At 37.7% G+C, this 23745-nt stretch overlaps 1 protein-coding gene across 2 annotated transcripts in view; it reads left to right on the top strand.

Moving 5' to 3' along the window:
- The window catches only part of SCFD1 (sec1 family domain containing 1), a 105336-nt gene extending 91422 nt beyond the window's left edge, over nt 1-13914 (top strand). For both annotated transcript variants that reach the window (XM_075926991.2, XM_075926990.2), the window contains exons 22-25: nt 4314-4347; nt 5703-5768; nt 12511-12579; nt 13669-13914. In XM_075926991.2, coding sequence (XP_075783106.1) covers nt 4314-4347; nt 5703-5768; nt 12511-12579; nt 13669-13692 — 193 coding nt within the window. In that variant the 3' untranslated portion in view covers nt 13693-13914. The remainder of the gene's footprint in view (nt 1-4313; nt 4348-5702; nt 5769-12510; nt 12580-13668) is intronic.
- The last annotated feature ends 9831 nt before the right edge of the window (nt 13915-23745 follow it).

Here is a 23745-nt window from a genome sequence, read left to right as displayed (position 1 = left end):
ATTTTTGTGATACTACATTTAAAACACTTATTCCCCTCACCTGAGAACACAACTAATATGTTACAAATAACCTGCACAGATGAAGGAAGCCTAACATTTAAGCAGTAATTCTTGTGATACTTTTTTAATCTGGAGTATTAGAATCATTTACAAAAATATTATTTTTGCTCAGAATTTTTCATCTCTAACTTCTTAAGTTGTAGGTCATTAACAATATACTTAAATTTCCTAACCTGTTACTAAAAAGGTAAATATTTCCATCCATTTTTAACCTGCAATTTGATGTAATTGTACAGTAGTTATGTAAACTGCAAGGACAGTAAGATAGAGATTCCTTGTTTATTCAATGAAATGGAGAATTGTCTAGACAATTTTTTCAAAAAGAAAAAAGGAAGAAACAGCAGAACTTGCAGCAAAAATGTCATAAGTTGTTTCCTGAACTGCTACATTTATGAATATCTGTAGCTGCTAATCTCAGCAATAACACTCTCTAGAAAGAGAGATCTTTAGTTTTAATGTACTTTTAAAAAAATCCATTTTGGTTCTGGGAATACATCAAGGTCATTTGTTTTGTGGGATTTATCATTGGAATAATAAAGGGAAGGCAGGGCCAATGTTGTCCTTGGCCATTTGCATTCAGTAAGAGTTTTGCTGTCCTCTTTCCAGTATTCTTCACTCCTGACAAGCACATTTACAATAATGAAAAATGATTTTCAGCGTATAAGTATCTGTTTTATACATTGTACATGAGCTTTCAGAAGAAGCTTTAAGGATTAAAAATTAGTGTTGAAAGCTGTCAGTAAAAATTGGCAGCACTGTTTATTTTCTTTTTTAAATATAGCAACATCTTTCAGACTGTTTTATTCTGTTACTCTGAAACATCTGGTTTGAGTGCAGTTTTGCATAAGAAAAAATAGTTTAACTTATTAAAATCAAGCCAAACTTCTTATTATTATTGTTATTATTATTATTATTATTTTTGGCTGAAACAAAAAATACATTGATTTTAGTACCGAATTTGCACCTACCGATATCACAGCTTCTATGCAATCATACTACAATTTGTATGTGAAAGTATGTGCTTTCATGCATCATCATATTGCAACATGCAGTGCAGATGCAAGATTTTGTGCATATAATTCAGAAAAATTAATTTTTGGAAACAACTTCTTGTCTCTTTTCTTCATTCCATGACGCATGCAGGAATGATCTTCAGTAGGAAAACTAAAATGCAGATAATCTGCTAATCAAGGAGTTGATGACATTTCCATTGACTACTCAATTAGTTGAAAAGTGTGGGGGGGGGGGCGCTCACGACCCTGCTGCAGCTCTGCAGTTTAAATGTAGTAGGAGCCACAGTGGGGTTAGCTCCCTGGGGTGGTGCAAGCTGAGACTGAGCAGTCCCCACTCACACTGCCCCAGGAGTTAACCTCGGTGCAGTTCTGCCTTTTAAATATAGAGCCTGGTGGCTCTTACTACATTTAAAAAGCAGAGGTGCAGTGTCTGGGACATTGGTGCGAGCTGGGACAGCTGATTCCCGGCTTGTTCCTCGTCCCGTGCTGCACCTCTGCCTTTTAAATGTAGAAAGAGCCTGGCAGCTCTTCCTACATTTAAAAAGCAGAGGCACAGAGTCTGAGATCAGCTTGCACCCAGTCCCTCGCTGCACCTCTGCCTCCCCTACCTTCCCATGGGGATGGTGCAGAGGGGAACCACTGAGAGAGGCAGCAAGGGGTGGGGAGCGACTAGTCAAGTATTGACTTGACTACCCAACCAAGTAGAATAACAGAGGCAGCAGAATAAGTATGGCTGCAGAGGCTTTTGTTTATACTCATGCTTGCCTTCTGAACAATGCTGCACAAATCAAACACTATTATTTCAACAGCTGAAAATGATTCAAGAAACCAACCCAGGTAGCTGCCAGAAAACTCAACTTAAAAATTTATTCAGCAGTATGATTACTGAAAGGCTGTTATTAATATATCTTTGAGATATTCTTTAACACAAGACTAATTTCATTTCAACATATCCTTCTATTATGTGGACTGTTGGAGTTTCTACCTATTCCTTTTAAATGTATACAATAATTATTTTATACTAATCCATTCACAGAAAAGCTAATTTTCTCTTCCAACATTATTCCTCTATCAGTATTTGTGAGGCTTGACCAGAAGAGTAAAGTTGAATATGTATGACTTTAAAGATCATATTTAAATAAGGGAGAATTATATTAGCAACACTAAGAATAAAGAGGCTACTGCATTCATTCCAGAATGTCAACTGTAATAAAGGATTAATTCCAGTATACAGGAATGAAGAATGGCAATATTGATTGAACTGTTATTCAACCATTTTAAGGAAATTGCAAAGAATTATAGAAAAAATGATAAACTTAAAAAACAACAAATGGCCTAGTAGCACGTTATAGATTAACAAAATATGTAGATGGTATCATGAGCTTTTGTGGGCACAGCCCACTTCTTCAGATGACTGGAATTTTGAGTTTAGGATGTGCAGAGCCAAAATAAATAGGGGAGAAAGGGGAAGGAAAAAAAGAAAGTGGGTGGGGAAACAAGGAGCAGAGGATATGAAAATATCAAAGGGAAAAACAAGTAGGCAGAACTAGTAACCTAAAGATTGGATAGTTAAAAGAAGCAGATAAGGATCATAGGATAGCAGTTACATAGGAAGGGTACTAACGCAAGAATCTACACAGACAAAGAGCAACAGCTCACAAAAGCTCATAATACCATCTACATGTTTTCTATTAAGCGCTACCAGACCATTTGTTGTTTTTTAAGTTTATCCTGTACAGACTAACACGGCTACCTCTGAAGCGTGAGTGAGAAATCAATTCATTCTTTGCTTCCTTTATACTTGTATCTTGCTTTGTCTGATATTTCTTTCCTCAAACCTCACTTGGAATCCTTATAACTGTGGTTTCTAAAAACTACAATATCTGCATGTTTGTGATTCCATTGACTTTGGATAAGGCTCTTGTTCCTGTCTGTGGTGTTTTGCATATATCCATATCAAAAGACAGAAGGGTTATTGTACCCTTGTTGTAAAAAAGGGCATTTATTCAAAACATAATTAGAGCCCTGGGGTTATTGAAAATGAATATTTGAAAGATAGGCAATTCATGTGGTCAACATTCCATGAACTGTGTCCTCGTATCACAGCTTACATGTGAGTCCTCAAGGGGAATGTTTGGTTAAGCCCTCGGGACATAAGAGTGAGAAAAAGTAGGATAGTCTCTGATGCTCCAGAGCCATCTCTTCCCTCCACCCTCCCTCAAAAAGTACATGTAAGGGGCTTCAGAAAAGAAAAAATATATCTTCATTTTCCCAGCTGCCTACTGTCTAGGAACTTGGAGGAGATAGAGTTGATAATCTTGTGTGCTTTCCCCACCTTTCCCTGTCCCTGAAGCCTTCAGAACATGTAGCAGCCCCACTTTCACTATATTGTAATGAAAATATAGTTTGCACTGCCTTTCCAGCATGCTATGAGTCTGACATTTAGGGATCAGGAGTGGTTTTTTCCCCAATGGCAAGAGTCACAAGGTGTCTAGCAGTTGTTTTTACCTTTCTTGCAGCAGTCTGGAGGCTAGGTTCAAGACAACAAAGAGTAAGGACAGGAATTTAAAAGTTGTAAGTTTATAAGCGGAGCTTGTGCTGTTGATGATCTGTGTGGATAAGAAGTTCAAAGAGACAATTCCCACAGATCAACTTGAGCAAGAGCCCCAGAGATAACTTGTAGGGACTATTAGCCTGTAGCAAAAAAAAGGAGATACCCTTCACGTTTATCCTCATCCCCTCTTTTGGAGAGTGGGGGTAAGAAGATTATGAAGTGGGCTGTATCCTAAGCTAAAGGGGTCCAGCCATGAATATTGGTTATTTGGCTTGCAGGCCACTTAACATACACACTGAACTGAAGTAAATCCCCGAGGGTTTCTCTTTGTCATGCAAACGCGCGCGCGCACACACACACACACACACACACACACACACACCCCTAAAGTTTAGAAGGCTAATCAAGTTGCTGCCTTTGGTTTTTAAGTCCACCCCTTTATTTCTTTGTGTTCTCTTCTCTGCACCGACAAACCTGATTACATTCACCCAACCTTTGGCTGGGTATATTTTGAATGTATAAATCATCATAAACAGCTGCTCAAAAAGTGTGACCTACTAACTCAACCACAGTCTATTCCTCAGTTGTGTTTCCCAGTATGGCTCAGAAATACCATCTATCTAGACATTATTTCCAATGTTAATACCATAATGATTTCATTATAATGCAGTTCATTTTTATTACAGCTCAGTTCCAAGAAACAAAAATCCATTCCAGGAGGTAAGTTATGCAGAAATCATGTGTTCTTCAAATCAGGGTCTACATACTTTTAACAGCATTTTTAAAAGTTCCATCGCTTTATGATCATGACTTCAGAAACTGGGAGATTCTGTTTGCGAAATCACTAATCTAATTATATTCATTATTAATTATACTTAGCAGTTATACTGAAGCGCTTCTTTCATCTTCAAAGGATTTTATAAGCATTAACTACTCTTACATTACCCTTGCAAGGTAATCATTAGGGATTTAATGGTAGAGCCATAATTAGAACACAGCAGTTTTAAACTCCCAGTCCCATACTTAGTCTTTTAGAACACACTGCCTTTCTAAGTTTAGTTGTCCGTAAGTCCTTACAGAGCTCAATATTGCAAAAAAGTATTCATAAACAGTAGTTCCAATAATAACTCAAATTTTATTTATTTGCTGCCTTTTTAATTCATTTTGCACAAATATTTGTAGAAATTATTCTAAAAAAACTCATTATTTATTACAATACATTAATAATTAATGCTAAGATTTGTGATGAAAATGTTTACACGGCCATCTTGAAATGTCTTTGGTTTTTCTTCTCTTTTGGTTTATATTCACTTGGAGACCAAAAACAATACTATGTGACTTCACTAACCATACATTAAATAGTAAATTGTCAAAGTGAAAATGTTGCATATAACTTACAGGCTATGTTCACATAAATTATTCAGATATTTTTGAATATTGAACAAATTATTAAAAATCAATCCGTTCTTTGATCATTCATGAATAGGAAAAAAAGGCTACTAGTTCATCCACCTTAGCAGTTTTATTGAACAGGTAGTTGTTTGGTGTTATTGAACCTACTAATATTAATTGAAATTCTAAAAGTAACAGCAGTGATAGAATATAGACATCACTATCAAATTAATTTTTAGCTAGTGAAAATAGTTTTAATCATTGTTTTGGTACTGTGAAAGGTTATATCAGTAGAAATTAGTAACTCCTTGACTCACAGTCGTCCATTTTCTTCTATCAAGACATATTTGAAATGTGAAAAAGCATATGAAAAGCAAAATTAGATGAGGAAAATTTTACAATCCTGTTTTGTGTTTGAAATCTGTGATTTTCTGTCCCCTAAATGACAGTAATTATAGTATTGGAAATTCAAGTAATACCCTTAGTAATAGATACTTATGTAGAGTTAGGTTTGTAAGAATATCAGAGAGACAAAATTATTTATCACTTTATTTTTTGCTTTTGAAATCACCGTGTTAAAAAAAAAGAGTTGCTGTTTTAAAAATTGGTTTACCTTAAACTCAATATACTAAAGGAAATTGATTGCATATTCTAATTATCTCTTCTATGTGCTTATATTTTAGGCAATTGTTTTTGTGATTGGAGGAGGCAACTACATTGAATATCAAAATCTTGTTGATTACATAAAGGTTAAGTACATTTTGCCAATTATATCCTGTAATTAATTGATTATAACTAATTGTAGCCTATGTAATTTACCTTCCCAATCTTGTAGGAGCTTGTTACATTAAATTCATCTGAAATCCTTAGTTTATACAAAGTAGAAAATTTGGTTTTTAGACTTAAAATGTTGAATGCTTATTAGCTCTAAGTGCAGTTTTGTTACCGCTAAACTTGCAGTATAGCTGAGAATTATGAGTACTATGCTACATAATGGCACATTGTTTCACCTAGAGTGATATTTTACATAATAGAAACATTTAAATCTGTGAAGATGATGAATTGATTATTAACTTTGTTTCTCTTTACTGTTTGAATTAAATGTTGACCTTTTTACAACTGCAAAGGCTCAAAGAGTAACTATAATAGTAGAGGAATTACTTAAATCTTGATTACAGACAATGTTGTCAAGAGTTATCAACTAACTGCTGACCATTATCGTGGATGCTTTGAATCACAGTGCAGTTTTCATTTACGTCAATATTAAAAGAATATTTATTGCCTAGTAATTGTCAGAAGTACTAGGTATTGGTAGTAGTTAAAGCAGTTGTAGCCACCTGTGAGTAAAGATTAGCTACCAACCAGAAATACTCTCTAATAACTTTAATCTGCAGGCATAGAAGTGCTTATTAGCAAACAGCGCTTTGCGAATGATTCTGGACTTGTAATCTATTCAGAGCAAGGACTGCAGATAATGGCATTTTGTTTTACAGTAGCCTCATTTTGGGGTGACAGTTAATGTTTCAAATCATGAATATATTACAAACACCAAACTGACTGTTGAAATATACATGGAGATTAACAGTACATCCGTAAGTGTGTTGATGTTAATTCACCTTGGAAGAATAACTCCACCTCTTCATCCATAACTTCATCTTCTGGCTTAGTCTTCTTGCCTCCTTGCCTTGTGCCTATCAAAAGCACACTTTGTGGTGGGGGTGGGGGTTACCATCAAAGATAGTCCAGCTCCTTATATATAAAAATGACAGGCCTTAGGTGCCAATACCAGAGCGAGGGTTTGCCCCTCTCACCTTATGGTCTATCTGCATCATCTCATTTATCTTCACTCTGCACTGCAGCATGTCCCTCTTGTAGCTGTTCTTCATGCAAGCCTTAAGATATGTGCCCATTGGTATCCCAGTTCCTACAGCTCAAGTGCAGTTGGGACTTCACAACTAGGGTTGCCAGATGGTTTCAACAAAAATACCAGACATGCTTGCTATTACATCACCACCTACATTACATCTTACTTAGAAAATACCAGACATTTATATTTTCTCATTTATATTTTCTCAATTTGTTTCCCGAACAGAAAAGCTCAAATACTGGACTGTCCGGTTCAAAACCAGACACCTGGCAACCCTATTCACAGCCTCCTCTCCTCATTTGCTTATCAGATCCACCAGCTCTGCAGCGGTCCAAATAGGAGAGTGTTTGGTGCAATAGTTAGCTTTAGTCACCTGGAAAGACTCAATGAAACCTCTCCACGCTGAATCAGCAAGCAGAAAAGGGAATTTAAAATTCTCTGAGCTTGTATAGGGGAGGGGCAGATGGTTTACCTGGCTGCAGGATAGTGGAGTTCAAACTACTGATCAGAGCAGTCAGAATGAGCATTATGAGACACTTTCTGGAGTCAAATAAAGTGATTAAGGCAGATGTAGTGTCTACACTGACTTTGTCAATAATGAATGAAATGGAAAAGACAAAAGTCTCTGTAGGGTGGAAGTATTTTGTCACAAAACTAGGAATTTTCCCCTGACAAAAGTTGCACTGCGGTGTGTACACACTTACTGTTTTGTCACCAAAAGGCAGTTTTTGGTGACCAAACTTAGTAGTGTAGACAAATTCTAAAGAATTTACTGAAGTCATTTACCCAGTAAACTTTATTGGATTGTTTGTATGATTTTGTGAAAAGCAGCATGATATTTTCCTTTGCCAAAGAACAAACTGGATAGGATAGGATAGGATAGGATAGGATAGGATAGGATAGGATAGGATAGGATAGCTTTCCATCTGTACTATATGCTACAAAGACATGAACTAATTGACAGTTGCTTCAGTCTGGAAAAGGAAATTTAAAATAAAACAGTACTGATTCACATTTGACTTCCTGGAATATAGGCATTGCTGTTGAATGTGCATCTCAACTGGATCAGTCATGTCCCACAAGTTGCTGAGAAACAAGCACGTCCACGGCAGCCAGGTGTCCTGTCCAGCAGGGCCGCATGGCAGAGCAGGGTTGCTCTGGGGACAACCTGCCCACATGGCAGAGCAGGACGGCTCTGGAGGCAGCTGGGCTGCATGGTAGAGCAGGGCCACCTGGGCTGGGATGAGCCCTGGGGGCTGATTTGGCGATCCCTGGCAGAGTGACTGGGACTGAACAGGGGCCTCCACTTCTCAAGTGGGTGGGAAGGAATGAGGGGTCAAAGCAGGAGCTGGGGTCAGCACCCCGCTACTTTAAGCCCAGCCTCTTCCTGGCTTGGTCCCCCTTTTCTTTTCTTTCCCTCTCTTCTTCTTCTTTTCCTGCCCTGACTGCTGTAGCACTTTTTCACTCATTTTTGGAGAGGCAACCAGAACTATTCTGCAAAGCATGCCATCTGTTTAACAATGTATGATTTTGATCTTTCCATCCACACAATGATATGTATTGTGTGTGTACAGCTGTAATGTAAAATAACACACGACCGCTTAAAATAAATTACCATAATAAGTATGCAAATCTTTCCACGCTGGTCCACCAAAAGTTTTTGAATGAGTTTGCTGGTCTGTGGTATAAAATAGGACTGTTCTAAGATATAACCTAAACTGACTCATTTTATGTAAGGTATCTTGAATGGGCAAAGCATATCTTTGGAACTCAGCCCAGTTACTTTCTGCAGAACTAGAGTACAATAATGATTAGTTTAGCAATACACCTTGTTCAAGACTGTTTTCTCAAACAGAAGCTAGAAACGAGTTTTCAAATCAAAGCTGAGATTCTCCTAACTTTTCTACTTACCTCAAATCAAGGGGAGGAAGCACCATCACTTGGGCTTTTACTCTGAAGGTTTTAAAAGAAAATGAGCTATACATATTTTCCTCTCAGCTGATTTCTGAAACCCAGCTATCACCCCAAGTGGTAGGCCAGTTCTTGCTGCCAATCCCTTGGGAGTTTGGGAACAGTGGCTTCCTTGGAAGAAGGCTTCTTTGAAACCATGCTTTAGTCACTGTTCACAAGATTGCGGTGCTGGCAGAAATTTAATTTTAAGTTTAAAGTGGTAATTGGAAACACATTTAAGTGAGAATCACCACAAATGCTTTCAGATACTACTATGGTTATCAAATGAAAATGTGATAAAGAACAATCAGCCATCTTGAAAGACAGAGTACACTCTTAGAGATATAAAGCTGGTATATCAATCAGCAGATCCTATAACTAAGGCTACATGACTTTCCATGAATTCCGCAGCAGATGGGGCTTCCTGGGCAGATTAAGTAGCCCTTCGCCAGTTGGACTGGCCACTGTTAAGGCAGATTGTGGATTGGAGGGGACTTGGCTGGGCCAAAAGAGTGGGGTGCAGTGTGACACTTTTCTCGAGGGTGGGGAGTAATCATCAACTGCTAGGGGGAGGCCAATGTGTCTCCTCTGTGTTCTGCCCCCGCAGTTCTCATTGGCCATGGTTCCCAGCCAATGGGTGCTACAGAGCAGCTCTTATTTCGGGAGCAACACAAGCAGGACCTCCCCCCCCCCCCCCCAGGCATCCCTCCTACTATGAGCTGCAGGGATATGCTAGCCGCTTCAGGAGAACTGCACAGAGCCTTAGTCAGCCTTCCAGCCCCACCATCCCTCCGCCTTCCCAGCACCAGGAGGAGTCCAGGGCCACCCCCGCACAGCACTCTTAGACCATGTTTTAGTTAGGGGTACATAGTACAAGTCATAGGTCATGGAATGTGAATTTTTGTTTGTTGTGTGTGATCTGTCCATAGCTTTTACTAAAAATACCTGTGACTAAAACATAGCCTTACCTCTACCCCCCACAAAGACAACTCATGAGAGAGGCTATCAATCCTGCATGTTTGTGAGACTTTCCAGCCATACTGGTGAATATGGTTGATTGATATAAATACATCATTGTGTGTGGCTACCTTAATTTGCAAGGAGCAGATAGAATTAGAAAAATAAAACCGTTTTCTACTACTAAAGCTCCTGCAGGTGAGAATGTGTAACTCAAATATTGTGTAGTAAAACGTGAAAAGGGATACAGTGATCAGGTAAAATGAACTGGTAAAGAATGTGGGGAGTAAAAGTGGGGTTTGGGCCTCCAATGGGGGCCAACAGAATTGCCAGGCCCCTGGGCAAGTTGGGGAAGGAGGCTCTGCATTCCTGGGAGGAGTGGGAACTTGGGCAAAAGGGGCGGGGCTGAGGGCAGCCAGCCATAAGCATCAACCAGACCCAGCTATGCCCTCCCACTCCAGCTAGTCCTTAAAGCCCCCTGAGGTTATGGGGGAAATTTAAAAGACCCAGGGCTCCCGGCCACTGCTGCTGCCATTACTATAGCAATGGTGGCCGCAAGCCCAGGCTATGGGGCAGTTGCCACCTTCTTCCTCCCTCCCCTGTCGGAAGGCCTGGGGCCTCCTCCCATGACTGGTACAGCAGGGAGCCAAGGCACCCTCCTTCGTAACTCTTAATCCCTTTTTGGGGAAGAGGGAATGGCAAGGTCCCAGTAGTGGGCTGGCTGGGGAGCTGGATGGGTAAAAGGGAGAGCTAGCAGCAGTTCTCTTACCCTTGGTATATGTAAGTGATTGTGGAATTACCTGCACTGTTGTCAAGTACTCCCAGAAATGTAAGAATAAAGTTGCAGACTGACTAAACCAATGGTTCTGGGATAGCTTTGCCTTGCTCATCTGATTTGCCTGTAGCAATATTAACTAAGCTGCAAAAGAAGGTTAATATCAGACCTTGAGGATTAAGGAGAATTAAAGTAATCTGATGCATATATGGAAATAGAAGAAAAGATTGCATAAGGTTAATTAGCATAAACACAGCATTGTTCGTAGTTTCTTTTCAAGACCATAAAAAGACAAATTGTGTTTTCTATTGAAAAACTTTTTGGTCATTGATTTTGCAGATCACTAATATTGGTGATCTGTTTAAAAGACAAAACCTTATGCATTGAGTATTAGTAATAAAGCTCTTAGTACCTTAAAATGGCTTAAGACTATATCCCTGTTTACATGATTGAATGCCATTAAGTCTAAGTCCTTACACAAGTCACATAGTATATTGTATCACAGGAGATTTAAATCCAGTGTGGTTTTCCATATGACTTTACATTTAGATTTTGTTTGATTGCCATGATGAGTTTGGAATTTAGTGTGAAAAGCAGTCAAACTATTTGACTTGAAATTCATCTCCAATAATTGTGTGGCTGTAAAATCTTGGATTGAACAAGTAAAGAAAGTACTGGATTTTAAATTCAGTATTAATTCTCTCAGGAAGACATAATACATTATCTCTTTGTCTTAAAAATGATAAAATGTTTGAGCAAGAAAGCAGGCTGCCGCCTCTCTAAGGCTTTGTCTACACTACACAGCTTTAAAGTTGGGTAGTGTAAATGCTGTTTGTTGATTCATTTGCTAACAAAAAACTTCCACCGCCCCAGGAGCTGTGTTTGCCTTTTCTGTCATTTGTCATTTAGAGGGACTTGGGGTGGGAGTTTAAGCATCTGTGAAAGACAAAAGCTTTGTCCCTCAATTGCCAGTATAGAGAGAGCCTGAGGTTTTGCAGACCTCTCTTCTAATAGCAGAGTAGACCTTCATGTTTTCATAGGTGGGAGACAACACTGAAGTAGACCCATCCTCCTAGTCACTGTGAACTGGATATAAATTGAGAGAAAGCAAAATAACATCAATACCGTTACTGGAAAGTACTGGAGGATCTCAAATCTGTGTTTGCCTATAAAGAGTCCAGATGAGTTTGCAGACTTAGATGTTATTAGGAAAATATTGCTGGAACAAAAACAGTTCATAGTCATTGCAAACTGAAAATGTTTTACCCATAGTTACTGTATCTAAATGAACAAGACTTGTGTAGTGGATTGACATAAGTGTGGTATCTCTGGTCTTGGGTAAGAGATTGTATCATCAGTGTACTGTTGTAATTAGACTTTTCCCTGTCATGCAAATAGGCTGTAGACTGAGAGAGGGGATATTAGGCTTCACCGTAATATATTGCTATGCATATGCATTGCTACCATTCTTAGAGCAATGCCTTCTTATATTATAAAACAGAGATATATGATTTTTCCATGGGAGATAGAAAGGAAGCCCTTTAGATGGAGATTTTATATCCTTTTAAAAATTGTAACAAAGGCCTGGTAATTAGACTCTGGGATGGTGTGTATGAGAAGCTGGGTCTGATTAATTGGTCCCTATATGAGTATTCTTATTCCAAAATTAAAAGGCTTTATACTAATTTTGCTTAGTCCATTTTGGAAGTGGATTCATTTCAGGGCTTGTCTACATGGGAATACTAAGTTAAACTACCTCAGTCCCTTACATTGATTCTCTTCAGATTTAAAATGTCCTTAATTTGGTTTAGTTTAATTCTTAAATGTTCACCTTTTAGTACCTGGGTAGATAAGACCTAATGTGCATAAAGCCATCTTATCCAAAATATCTTTATAATATTTTCTATTAAAACTGATCTCTCTTTATCTTGTCTTTGCATAGGGCAAACAAGGCAAACACGTCTTATATGGCTGCAGTGAACTTTTTAATGCTACCCAGTTTATAAAACAGGTAGGTTACCACTAACATGATTTTAAACTTTCAGTACTTCGAGTTAATTGCTTTAATATCCCATCACTGCTTTTATTGGATTCAGTTTTAGAAATTGAACTATTTGAAACACACAAACTTAAAAAACAACAAATGGTCTGGTAGCACTTTATAGACTAACAAAACACGTAGATGGTATCATGAGCTTTCATGGGCACAGACACAGTTTGACACAAGTTGAATATAGATCAATTGGTAAAAGTAAAAACTTCTAATAAGAAGCCCAAGTTATAAATGTCAGCCCATATTAGCTGTTGAAATATTCCAATTGGGTAAACATCAACATCTGACACTGTTTTGAAAGCTTTGTCCTAAACTTTGCATAGTTAGTGTCTGACTTTGAGAGTGCTACATCCATGAACTTCAGTGGGTGTTGCAGGTTCTCCATATCTTTTGGAATCAGCCATAAATGACAGTGAGATTTAAGAGTAATATCACTTTCCAACAATACACAACTACCCAGCCAAGCTGACCCTGTTGAACATTTCTTAGTGCTGCAGTAGCACCCATCACCTAGGTTTCTGAAGAAGGGTCATCTCAAGAAGTAGGCTGTGTCCACGAAAGCTCATGATACCATCTACATGTTTTGTTAGTCTATAAAGTGCTACCAGTCTCTTTGTTGGTTTTTTTTTAAAGTTTTTCGGGTTTCTTTGTTAGTCATTTTATTGTTGTTAAAGCAAATGAATTGATATTTAAATACATGTCTAGCAGACCTAAGCATACACTTGCTGCAAAGGGATGAGAGAACTTAGTGTACACTATGAAGCCAATACCACTGTACTAAATTGTGTGACTATACATTTTTTGTTTTAGGAATGATTGGCTTTGTTTAATAGACATTCCAGAGCCGTTCATTTTTATTATAGCTTCAGAGCAAAATAAACTGATGCATTTTATACCTTACATTTTTCTCTTAACTGGCATGCTTTTGTTTGTAAACAGTAAGCAAAATTGTAACACAACAAAATGTGCTTGGTAAACTGAATTTATTGGGCTAAAAGAATAATCCTAGCAACATGACATTTTTTTCTTTTGTCTCTTTGTATTTAGCTGTCCCAACTTGGGCAGAAATAGGATTCAAAAACACCATTATTTGAAACTACCTGGCAATGTGGAAATGTGAAGAAAAAGATCATGACAACAATCAGATGACCCCTTCATACCTATAAACTTGTTATAACATTAAAACTTAAACCGTTCCATTAATCTGATAATTTTTAAGGAAAGACTGTACTTAATGTAATGTATATGAATAACAGAATAACATTTCAAAAATAAAACTTAATGTGTATTCTATCTGCTGTTAACGTGTGTGGTTGGTGCCTTTTACATTTTTTAGATTGCAAATATATGTAATTGTGGTATGTGTATGACTTCAGTGCAATAGCAAATGTAGTAGAAGCAAGACCTACCTGCAGATTATATCATTTATCAAGTACCATACGTATCCCTTACTACTTGTTACAGTAACTGTCATAATAGTTTTAAACAAAAATTGAAAAATTACGAGAAAATTGCTTAACTTAAAGAAATATATTCTCCTTTTGAAAGCCATCTTTATATAAAAGAATGGAAGAAGTCCAAACTGCATTTTTAGACAAGAATGTTTATCATGAAAATCAGGAGAATTCCAGTAACAATGTCTCAAGAAAGGGAAATAGTAAAATCATAAGAACCTTATGGATATGCTTCGTGATACCAACAAATGAAAAATGTTTTAGATGTTTTTAAACATTTCATATGAACATAAGAATTGCCATAGTGAATCAGACCAGTTGTCCATCTGGTCTACCATCCTGTCTCCTACAGTGGCCTGAACCAGATGTTTCAAAGGAGGCAACAACAAACTCTACAGAAGGTTATAGCCTCGGTCTATCAACCCATGCTAGAGATCAGCTTTTGCCCTGAAATAAATGAATTTCCAAAACTACAATATTTCTTATTAGAAGATTTATCTGGAGTTGCTTGGGTCCTTAAATAAGTTTTCCTTTTCTTCATTTAAATATATTCTTTCTCTACAATATAACTCCCTCCTACCAGACTCCTCCCTTTCTGTTTTATAAGAAAGAATCAAATTCCAAGCACATCCCATTGTCTTGGCATAGCCAAAACCTTACTCTGCTTTTTAGTGATAGAAATGTAGTCGTGTTAGTCTGGTGTAGCTGAAGCAAAATACAGGACTATCTTATAGACTAACTTCAGTTAGTCTATAAGGTGCCACAGGACTCCTTGCCGCTTTTGCAGATTCAGACTAACACGGCTACCCCTCTGATACAGGACTATGTAGCACTTTAAAGACTAACGAGATGGTTTATTAGATGATGAGCTTTCGTAGGCCAGACCCACTTCCTCAGATCAAATAGTGGAAGAAAATAGTCACAACCATATATACCAAAGGATACAATTTTAAAAAATGAACACATATGAAAAGGACAAATCAAATTTCAGAACCGACACTTCACCAAAGGATCAATGCCCATAAAACAGATATTAGACAGGATCACAAAGAAAAAACAGTTTCTTGCCATTTCAACCAGAAAGGACATTGTCTCAACAACTTACTCACCTGCATCCTGCTTCAAAGACCTTTCAAATCTGCACTTGAAAGGGAATCCTCTGAACTGTCATTCATGCTAAAATTCGACACTTTACACCTCGGTCTCAACAAACAATCTAGTTATCTTACCCATTACAAAGATAGCTTTCCCAATTATCACCTCTAATATCATTAGCTCACAGACATCTACCTTCCTCCCCCCCCCCCCCCCCCCCGCCATTCCTCTTTGGTTCTGAAATTTGATTTGTCCTTTTCATATGTGTTCATTTATTTAAATTGTATCCTTTGGTGTATATGTGATAGAAATGTAGCCGTGTTAGTCTGGTGTAGCTGAAACAAAATACAGGACTATGTAGCACTTTAAAGACTAACAAGATGGTTTATTAGATGATGAGCTTTCATGGGCCAGACTCACTATTTGATCTGAAAAAGTGGGTCTGGCCCACGAAAGCTCATCATCTAATAAACCATCTTGTTAGTCTTTAAAGTGCTACATAGTCCTGTATTTTGCTTCTGCTTTTTTAGTTATGATAAAAGGAAGCATCATATCAAATTTGGTGGTGCCATTTAGGAAGAGTTCTTGAACAAATGGATTCAAAGACTGATGGACAGACAGACACACACACACACATTTCTAAAATATATAGGAATATTATAACTTCAGACATTCTTATCCATATAAATACCCCATCAGTTTCTGAATCTTAGATACAATATTTTGTTGCAAATGTTTCTGCTGGCTAATTGTGCATTGTGTAAAAACTGTTTCGTTTTAGCAGTTTTAAGATCCTCGACCTCTTTGGTGCCTCCTTGCTTCCCCTTCTAGCATCTACAGTAGTCTTAATTACAGACAAAAACTTATCTCATTTTTTCACAAATATCATCTGCTTTTTTAAATTGCCTTTGTTCCATCTTTTGCTTTACCCGGTAGTTGTGTATGTTAGGTAGCTCCAGTCATAAGTCTCTGATGTGGTCCTTTGTGTTTGTGAACTCTTTGCTAATTAGTTTTTCAGAAGTCTTCAATGCAGTTCATTTGGCTGTGTATTAAGATTCTGACATTTTTTTTCAGCTGTTAACCTGCTCATTAACTGCCTGTCCAGTCAAAATTTCAGCATGAAACATGGTCCTCCTCCTAACTCATATTTATCTTTTTTTGTAGTATCATTAAATGTGTAGATGTTTTTATTGGATATTGTAACAAAAACTGTTTAAAATGTAACTTCTTCATGAATACTCAAAAATCACAAAACAGCTCTTACTACTGTGTAAGTCTAAAATTGAAATACATTATAACTATAGCATTTAATGGGAGAAGTTGGTTCAGGGAATATTTTTAATGCAAATTTTTCAGGTGGGCTTAGCCACAGAATACATAGGGGAATTTCTTAATTAGAGCAGCCTGTAATGGCTGAATTAATATTGCCACTTCCCTAAAATAGAATACTTCTACAAGAGGTAGCTCTCAGCCTACCCTACCTCAGAGAATTGAATGCTCTCTGACCAAAGCAGTGGCACTTGAGAGGAGGCAATTTCTTCAAATGAAATAAGTACACAACATATCAAACTAGAGGTGGTTCTTCCTGAGTGGAGTTCTTTGGAGAAAGGAGGCAACTATCTTATATCTTACATGTGTTGTGTGTGCACGCATGCATATTTTAATATTTTTATTTAAGAACTGTGAGATTGTGTGATTCCTTGTTTTAAAGGTGTAAATTTTTCAGGATTGCTTCTCCCCACAACCTTTGAATTTTTCAGCTACATTCTTTGTGATCATTTAACCCAGATTGTTGAGGATATGTGCTTTGCATTCTACGGTCCTTATGGTTTCACGCAGAGTTGATGTGGTTGTGTTCACATCAGGAAGTAACAAAGGCATGTATAATTGATCCCAGGTGATATGTCAAAGTGGGACAGAGCCTTCTTAGCATCTGTGGCTGGCAAAGAGCATTATTCATGGATGCTGTTATGTGAACATTTAGCATTAGCAAATAATCCAGGAGCACTCCTAAACTATGGACTGAACCATCCAATTGTGGCTGTGTATCTTCAAAAGACACTGGACTGGAACTGTAAACTCTGCAAATGCCTTATTTTCTGGGGTGGGGGTGAATGTGTCCAGCTATGAATAGCTGCTTATGTATGGGCTAAAATCTGTTTAGGACAGTGTTCAATTTATATATATGCGTCAAGCAGCTTTAATTTCAAATATTGTTCAATATTTAAACCACAATTTAGGCAAACTTAGTTCCATTTCACACGTTCTGGAGTTATCTATTGTTCCATGAGTGATTCACGTAGTCATTTTATTTCCTAATTATGTAGAACCCAGTTAACCAAGACAAATTTACCCTTCCTTATAATTACCATCCCTTTTTGCAGGCCAAACTGAGTATGATTAAGCTACGTGCTTCCAACAGTACAGTGACTAGTACTGTCTAAATCACCAAAGTTGTGGTTTCACTTGTATCCAGTTTTCTGATATCTTTTCATCTCTATGCAACCTTATAATCTCTGATTTCTCTTTGGTTGCTCTCCAGGATCAATAGAAATCAACCATATGGGATATCTCATTGTCGTCACCTGTTCTCTCCTTAACTTGTTTTTCTCCCTCATTTAAAAAAAAAGTTCGAAAAGGGAGATGTTTAACTCTTTAGACATGGGACAGGTTGTCAAATACTCAGCAAAATTCATTTCCTATCTTCCAAGCATCTACAAGCAACTTCACAGCTGCCCCTTAAAGCTTTGCTGTATATACTTGGTGATTTGCTACTTGAGTGGTGCATATATTTTATTATTAAATAAAGCTTTAATATATTTCTAACTAAATGTATTGTTCCCCCAAAATGCACACAGTGTGATTTTCATGTTTGATATATTCCACACCTTACGTTCTGTGTCAGTATCGAAACCCACATACAGTAGATTCTTAGAGTTATGAACATTTCAGGAATGGAGGTTCGTAACTCTGAAATGTTCATAATACCGAACAAAATGCTACAGTTCTTCTAAAAGTTTACAGCTGAACACTGACTAATTTCAGCTTTGAATCTTTGTTATGCAGAAGAAAAATACCACTTTTAACCTTCTTAATTTAAATGAAAAAAGCAGTTTTCTTACCTTGTCAAATCTTTTTTTAAACTTTTCCTTTTTTTAACCTAGAGTACGTTTAACATGTTTCTGCAATGAATTTGCATTTTTTTCCTCTATGCTGATGCCTGATTGTGTATTTCCAGTTCCAAAGGACCAATCAATTTGTAACTGTTGCTTGTAACATTATGATTCTACTGTATTTTACTGAGGCATCTCTTTGTGAAAATTCCTACAGCATTTTATTGGTTTTTCCAGCATCACTAGAATATTTCTTGTTCCTGTTCAGCAGCCCGTCTCCAAAAGAGATCAGTAGCAGAAAAGGAATGCAAGGGAGCCTGCAGGGAAACCACTTAGTCTCCTCCTTCATTCTAGAGGCAACTGAGGTTGAGAGAGCACAAGCCCCTTACCACAGTCAGTTTCCATGCAGTCACCTCATCCTTTACGGTTTCAAAGCTCTTTATGTGAAAGACAGATTTGGGCCATGAATGGATAAGACCCTAAGACTTTAAACCAAATAGCTCAGCACTTTTGATGCTGCTAATTACACTGATGCTGAGTGGCAGCTGAGGCTCCGTAAATGTCAGACCAGTTCTTGCTTAGCTTCCTCTGTAGCACTTCCCACATAGTTTGCTGCTGCTATCTTACACCATAAAGAAAACTTAAAGGAATTTCTGTGGGACACTTATTTAAAAGAGAGAGGAAAAAAATATATAGGAAAAAATCTACTGTTTTCTGAATTACAACTTTTCAGACGCTGAGGGAGTGGTGCTGATGGACAGCTCCAGCTTATTGCATAGTAACAAGTCTGGGTTTGCTGTCTCAGAGGATTGGGAAACCTTCATTGGAGTCTACTTACTTGTGCTGGGTAAGTAAAAAGCAGGTTTATGCTGCGTTTCAAATTTTATTTTCTGTTGTTTGCTCTGAAGAGAGACATGCAGTCTGCTCATTATGAGTTTGTTGTAAATCAGAATACTTGTGCCTTCTCAAGGGTAAGTTGACTCTTAGGTAATTTGAAAAATTGCAATTATTTAAAAACAAAGGAAGCAGACTTTACCAATCATCATGCTTGTATATTTGTTATCTACAGACTAATTCACAATTTGAAACTCATAATTTATTTATTTATTGTTATTTGTTGCTGCTGTTAAATTTTGTTGGATATATTTCAAGTTGTTTACTTTATCACTATAAAAATCCAGCTAAAAATAAATGAGAAATTAATAGCTTTCAGAAAGTCTGAAAGTCTAATTTAAAAGTGTATTCAGTAGTGTAAAATAGAAACTTGAAATGAGTGGGTAAGGGAATGAAAAGTGAAGACCAGTTCTTTACATTCATGCCCTTCATAGCATGGTGCTACACTGCTGCTTCATAGCATAGTACTACATAGGATTTCACAATAAGAAAATCGAATTTTCTTCCTTTCCCTGAGAATAAGTAGTTATCAAAAACTGCTGGGATTGTTCCACATTATCTGTAACCATCTGGGAGGATTATCAAAAACATCTGTTCTTTTTTGGTCTGGAATACAAGCCACAAACCTACAATACTGTTAAGTAGGAAAGATCTTTGTTTATTGCTGGAGATATGAATCAAACATTTTGGATTCCAAAAGCTTTACTACTAAACCTGAACTGAGTAGTTTTTACATTCTGTTTCAATTATGTACAATAATAGCTACATGCATGAATAGCTTTATAAAATAGCAAACCTAAATCTACTTTAATTCACGGAATGAGTAAAAAAAAAATCACAGAAAATAGAACAGGATTTTGAAATTAAGAATAATATACAAGGTCGTCTTCTTCCTATGTAGACTGAATAGAGAAATCTATTCATTGTCTTTAAAAGCACACAGTCTATAATGGTGAATTGGAATTGTAGGATTATTTTCTAACTCAAGATAAATAGTTTCATGTGCAAAATGTGTGTGAAGCCATTGTTTAGTTTACATCATGGCTTCCTCGATGCCAAATATGAATGAGCTAGACTCAAAATGACCTCAAGTAGGCCTTTTAGAATCTTAATTAACTTTGACCTGCCCAATTTTGATCCTGGATTCTTGATATGTATAATATATGTGCCCCTATGGATTCTTTTACCTAGTCTAGCCATAAATACTTTTTAAATGTAGTCTATTTTCATGCCAAAGTTTTCATAACTATTAATGTGTCTTCACTGTCTTCCTTAAACAGAGTAGTGCTGGGGAAACAATCTCTAAAATGTATTAATTTTTGAAGTCCCAGACTGGAACAGTTTTGACAGCCATTTGATCAGGTTTGGGAGAATCACACGCAGGCCATTACACTTGAAGAAACTTTGCAAGCAACAGCAAACAGAGAATTTCTAATTTATGGAAACCCGTATATTCTGCAAAAAAACCCAAAATGTATGCTAAATATTTGGATTTAATTTCCAGCAACAATAATGAAGTAACACTAAAATTGTACCCTTCCTAAAACCCCAACAGTTTCAGACAAGGCCAGAATATGGTATATGTGCCACCATAAATCATGTGATTTAATTTTTCTGAACGGCAACAAGCTGCTAGTTTGACATTCCTCTCCCTTCTCCTATAAACAATATCTTCACACAGTTACCATATATTATGAGATCCCAATGGAAGGCTGTACTTTCCAGCAATTCTGGGTAGGGGCAACACCACAGTATTTAAAAGTCCAATACATTTGAGTCAAATTTCTAGAAACATTTTTCTCTTTGTATTTTGGGAGAGTGACTGTCTAGACTGATGGCTGATGGAAAGACTTCTCATGCTGTTTCTAGTTTTCTCATAAACTGTTCAAAGTGGCTTTGATTCTTTTATTAAGGTTTTGGAGATGTGAAAAGTCCATTCAGTGTAATTTGCATTGCTGAGTCATAGAATCATAGAATACTAGGACTGGAAGGGACCTCGAGAGGTCATCGAGTCCAGTCCCCTGCCCCCACGGCAGGACCAAATACTCTCTAGACCATCCCTGATAGACATTTATCTAACCTACTCTTAAATATCTCCAGAGATGGGGATTCCACAACCTCACTGGGTAATTTATTCCAATGTTTAACTACCCTGACAGGAACTTTTTCCTAATGCCCAACCTAAACCTGCCTTGCTGCAGTTTAAGACCATTGCTTCTTGTTCTATCCTCAGAGGCCAAGATGAACAAGTTTTCTCCCTCCTCCTTATAACACCCTTTTAGATACCTGAAAATGGCTATCATGCCCCCCTCAATCTTCTCTTTTCTAAACTAAATAAACCCAATTCTTTCAGCCTTCCTTCATAGGTCATGTTCTCTAGACCTTTAATCATTCTTGTTGCTCTTCTCTAAACCCTCTGCAATTTCTCCACATCTTTCTTGAAATGCGGTGCCCAGAACTGGACACAATATTCCAACTGAGGCCTAATCAGCGCAGAGTAGAGCGGAAGAATGACTTCTCGTGTCTTGCTCCCCACAAACCTGTTAATGCATCCCAGAATCATGTTTGCTTTTTTTGCAACAGCATCACACTGCTGACTCAAATTCAGCTTGTGGTCCACTATAACCCCTAGATCCCTTTCTGCCATACTCCTTCCTAGACAGTCACTTCCCATTCTGTATGTGTGAAACTGTGATTGTTCCTTTCTAAGTGGAGCACTTTACATTTGTCTTTATTAAACTTCATCCTGTTTACTTCAGACCATTTCTTCAATTTGTCCAGATCATTTTGAATTATGACTCTATCCTCCAGAGCAGTCGCAATCCCTCCCAGCTTGGTATCATCTGAAAACTTAATAAGTGTACTTTCTATGCCAATATCTAAATCGTTGATGAAGATATTGAACCGAGCCGGTCCCAAAACAGACCCCTGCAGAACCCCACTTGTTATACCTTTCCAGCAGGCTTGTGAACCATTAATAACTACTCTCTGAGTACGGTTATCCAGCCAGTTATGTACCCACCTTATAGTAGCCCCATCTAAGTTGTATTTGCCTAGTTTATTGATAAAAATATCATGCAATACCGTATCAAATGCCATACTAAAGTCTAGGTATACCACATCCACTGCTTCTCCCTTATCCACAAGACTTGTTATCCTATCAAAGAAAGCTATCAGATTGGTTTGACATGACTTGTTCTTTACAAATCCATGCCGGCTGTTCCCTATCACCTTGCCACCTTCCAAGTGTTTACAGAGGATTTCCTTAATTACTTGCTCCATTATCTTCCCTGGCACAGAAGTTAAAACTAACTTCTTGTTCAACCTTCTGAAATAAAAAGTCTCCAATGCAGTCCAAGAACTTATTGGAAAGTCTGTGCCCTGCTGTGTTATTTTCCCAACATGTATCTGGATAGTTGAAGTCCCCCATCACCACCAAATCTTGGACTTTGGATTATATTGTTAGTTGTTTAAAAAAAGTCTCCAGATAACTCCTCTCTGAAAAGCTTTTTTTTTTAGCAACAGTGAATTCTCTGCTCCATAAATGTAGAAATTGGAAATACAGTGTTGGCAATTTGTTATGCTTCTGTTCCTTAATTCCTGGACAAGATCTTGGATCAATTGCTATTTTGTTTGTGAATCTGAAAAACAGGCTGTTCTTCTAGTGCTTGCTCATGTCCATTTCACAACAGGTGTACATGCTTGTTGCATACATTGGTGCCAGAAGTTTTTCCCCTACCAGTATCCGTAGAGCACCTCTATCGGCCCCTGGATTGGTATCTTCATAGCACAGTTAAAAGGGGCTCTGCGTATTCTCCCTACCCTCACAAGAGCCAGAACTCTACCACATAGCAAAGATCTAGCCTTAATGCAATACAATATGATGTGTATTAATTAATTAACATGGAATTTAAATAATACAAAAAAAATCTGTTAAAAGAATCTGTGATAGACTGCTGGCTAAGCCAGAGCTCTGTCACTACAAACTAGCTGAAAAGGGCAATGGAAACCAGCTGATCAAGACAATGCTTGAGGGTCTAATGGGAAGCAGCTGTAGGCCTCATTAGCTAGAGGGCTAGATAAGGCAGCCAGAGGGGAAGTGAAAGGAGAGGAGCCAGAGAGTGACTGTATGTGCTCCCCAACCAACCAGAGAGGCTAGCTGAGTTTGCTGCAAACATAAAAGCTCTGTAAATAGAAGGTGGTGCGAAATTAGTACTGACAATAAAAGGCACAGCTGATTGCACCAGAAAGGGCCTCTGGTTGATTTGTGGACAACGAAAGGGTCCCCCGTTAGCTGAGCTCCCTGTCTGCACAGGAGTTCTGAACCTCTGAGCTTGGTTCAGAAAACAGCTGCACAGCCACGCAGCTTACAGGGAACTTAGCTGGGAAGATGTGTGCACTATTGGAAACTCCCAAAAGAACAGAGATCTTAGGAAGATTAGTCTGACCACATTGTCTGCTTGAGTCTCTTGACTTTTCATCACAAATTGTAAATTCATTTGGAGATTATTTGCAATGAAGATTTAATTTACTAATTGCAGCCACCTGAGACTCTCTCTGCTCTTGTC

The sequence above is a fragment of the Pelodiscus sinensis genome, chromosome 5, assembly GCF_052426305.1.
Source record: "Pelodiscus sinensis isolate ZL-2025 chromosome 5, ASM5242630v1, whole genome shotgun sequence".
Classification (NCBI taxonomy): domain Eukaryota; kingdom Metazoa; phylum Chordata; order Testudines; family Trionychidae; genus Pelodiscus; species Pelodiscus sinensis.
The sequence above is the reverse complement of the archived record's forward strand: the minus strand, read 5'-3'. Positions and strand labels throughout refer to the sequence as shown.